Source organism: Myotis davidii, unplaced genomic scaffold (genome assembly GCF_000327345.1).
Source record: "Myotis davidii unplaced genomic scaffold, ASM32734v1 scaffold462, whole genome shotgun sequence".
Taxonomy (NCBI): domain Eukaryota; kingdom Metazoa; phylum Chordata; class Mammalia; order Chiroptera; family Vespertilionidae; genus Myotis; species Myotis davidii.
In genome coordinates this window covers 816,491-818,911 of record NW_006293237.1, presented here as the reverse complement: position 1 = coordinate 818,911, position 2,421 = coordinate 816,491, and the positions used below count along the sequence as shown (strand labels likewise).

The 2,421-nt window shown below is 61.9% G+C and overlaps 1 protein-coding gene across 1 annotated transcript in view; it reads left to right on the top strand.

Moving 5' to 3' along the window:
* Window positions 1–287: 287 nt before the first annotated feature.
* Window positions 288–2,421, top strand: part of LOC102768252 (extracellular matrix protein 2) — a 5,453-nt gene continuing 3,319 nt past the window's right edge. The window contains exons 1-5 of the mRNA XM_006766959.1: window positions 288–417; window positions 703–818; window positions 1,228–1,360; window positions 1,547–1,704; window positions 2,250–2,314. Coding sequence (XP_006767022.1) covers window positions 288–417; window positions 703–818; window positions 1,228–1,360; window positions 1,547–1,704; window positions 2,250–2,314 — 602 coding nt within the window. The remainder of the gene's footprint in view (window positions 418–702; window positions 819–1,227; window positions 1,361–1,546; window positions 1,705–2,249; window positions 2,315–2,421) is intronic.

The following is a 2,421-nucleotide window of genomic DNA, read 5'->3' as shown; positions in this document are numbered from 1 at the left end:
AGAGGCCCAGTGGCCCAGTGTTCCAGCCCAGTTGGCAAGCTGCTGGCAAATCTAAGGGCCCCGGCAAGGCCCTGACCCACAGTGGGCTCCTGTTGCTATGTGACTGGGCTGGGGCTGCGTCTTGTTCTCCAGGGTCTCCCCACCACCGTGGCCCAAGGGGCTGGCGACAAAAGAAGGACTGCAGTCGAGGCTGCGGGGGCAGCAGCATCTCAGAGACCACAGGCCGTGGGCAGAGAAGGCCTGGAAGCAGGCGAGGGCATGGGCATGGGCCTGCGGACCCAGGCACCATGGAGCAGGCCATGCCTTCCCTGCCAGCCTCATGCCTCCTGGCCCAGGCGGCCATCGCCTGTGGCAATGCCAAGATGAAACACATCCCTGCCCTGACCGACCCTGGCCTGACCACGCTCTACCTGGCAGGTGAGTGGTCTTCTTCCCCAGACTCACCCCTGCAGCAGGGGTGAGGCAGCCACACCTCCAGGCTACTCTGCTAGTGGGTCCTCAGCCAGTGTAGCCACCACCCCGCTGTGCTCACTTTCCCATGGGTCCTGGTCAGGAGCGAGAAGATGCTCTGACCTGGGGCAGCAGAGGAGCCAGCTCCTTTGAGTGTGTCTTTGCTGCCTCTGCCGGAGTGGGGGAGGTACGGAGTGGCAGACGGGAGGGGGACAAGGACACATGGAACATGGCTGCCCTGTGTGTGTGCAGAGAATGAAATTGCCAAGATCCCGGCCCACACGTTCCTGGGACTACCCAACCTGGAGTGGCTGGACCTGAGCAAGAACAGGCTGGATGCCCGAGGCCTGCACCCTGGTGCCTTTAAGGTGCGCAGCAGCCCCGCTGCCTGCTCTCCCAGGGGCCTGGGCAGCCACAAATGGCCCCAGGCATCCATGGCTCCTCTCCCGCCCCTGCCTGGGGGATAAGGCCCAGAGGAAGCACGGAGTGCCCAGCACGGCGGGCTTGGATGATGTGGGGTGACACAGTCCATAGCTGGGAGTGTGGAGAGCAGCACAAATTTGTGGGCTCCATGAGGGAACAGCACCTCTGGGAGACACTAAGGGGGGTTCTGGAAACCCAGAGAGGCCTGATCTAAGCAGGAACTAGGAAGCCGTGATGCAACCCATTAGGGGTGCCCCTGGGTGGGCTAAGCCCAAAACCACACCCAGCAGGCCTAGACCTGGCCCACAGAGAACACCAGCCCCCAGCCCCTTCTTCTCCCCGACCCACTTGCAGAATCTGACGCGGCTGAAGCGGCTGAACCTGGATGGAAACCAGCTGTCCACGGTGCCGGCCCTGCCCGCCTCCCTGCAGGAGCTCAAGCTCAATGACAACCACCTGCAGGGCCTGCAGCACAGCAGCTTCCGGGGTGCGGGCAGCCCCAGGGGCAGGGAACAAAGGGCTGAGGCCTGGGCAGCCATGGAAACCTTGGAAAGCTGTGGGAGGGCGAGGGGAGGGTCTGCCCAGGGCAGCCTGGCTGGAGGGCAGAGGAGGGAGCAGCAGCAGGCAGCTCCCAGTGGCTCCACGGTTGGCTCAGGCCCCGCCCACCCTGCAGGGCTCAGCAAGCTGCTAACACTGGAGGTGGAAGGGAACCAGCTGCATGATGGGAACATCTCCCCCCTCGCTTTCCGGACCTTGGACAACTTACTGTACCTGAGGCTGGACCGGAACCGGCTGCGGACCATCCCACCCGGCCTACCAGCCTCCCTGCAGGTGAGATGCGGGCCCCGAGTCTGGGACAGGCAGTATTGTGGCCAAATGACCAGAGCATGTGCTGCTGGCTAGTAGGGCTGCCCATGTGGGTATTTTTTTTTAATTTAAATATATTTTTATTGATTTCAGAGAGGAAGGGAGCAGGAGAGAGAGAGACAGAAACATCAGTGATGAGAGAGAATCATTGATCGGCTGCCTCCTGCACACCCCCTAATGGAGATCAAGCCCACAACCTGGACATGTGGAATCAATCCTGGGACCTTTCAATCCACAGGCCAACACTCTATCCATAGAGCCAAACTAGCTAGGGCCCATGGGGGGGAATTTTGATGATAAACCCACAAGGCCTCAGCGCCAAAGGCCTCCCCTCCCCCTGACCCCACTTTCCAAGAGCCCAGAGTTGGGCCTCAAGGACTTTCCTGGACCCACTGGCTGTCCCTGAGCCAGGTCCTTGCCCACTCTGGGCCACATGGTCCCCTGTGCTTGGCGGTACTCTCTGCGGCTGTGTCTTGTGGGACCCTGAGGAGTCATGGCATCACTGGCAGATGTCGCTGGGACCCTTTGCACAGGTGACTATGGCCCTGAGAGGACCAGAGACTGTGGCATCCGAGTACCACAGAAGGGGTCGGGAGGGGGCAGGGAGCAGGGCCAGGCCCCCAGGGAGCAAGCCCCTCACCCCGCGCCTTGGCTCTAGGAGCTGCACCTGGGTGCCAACGT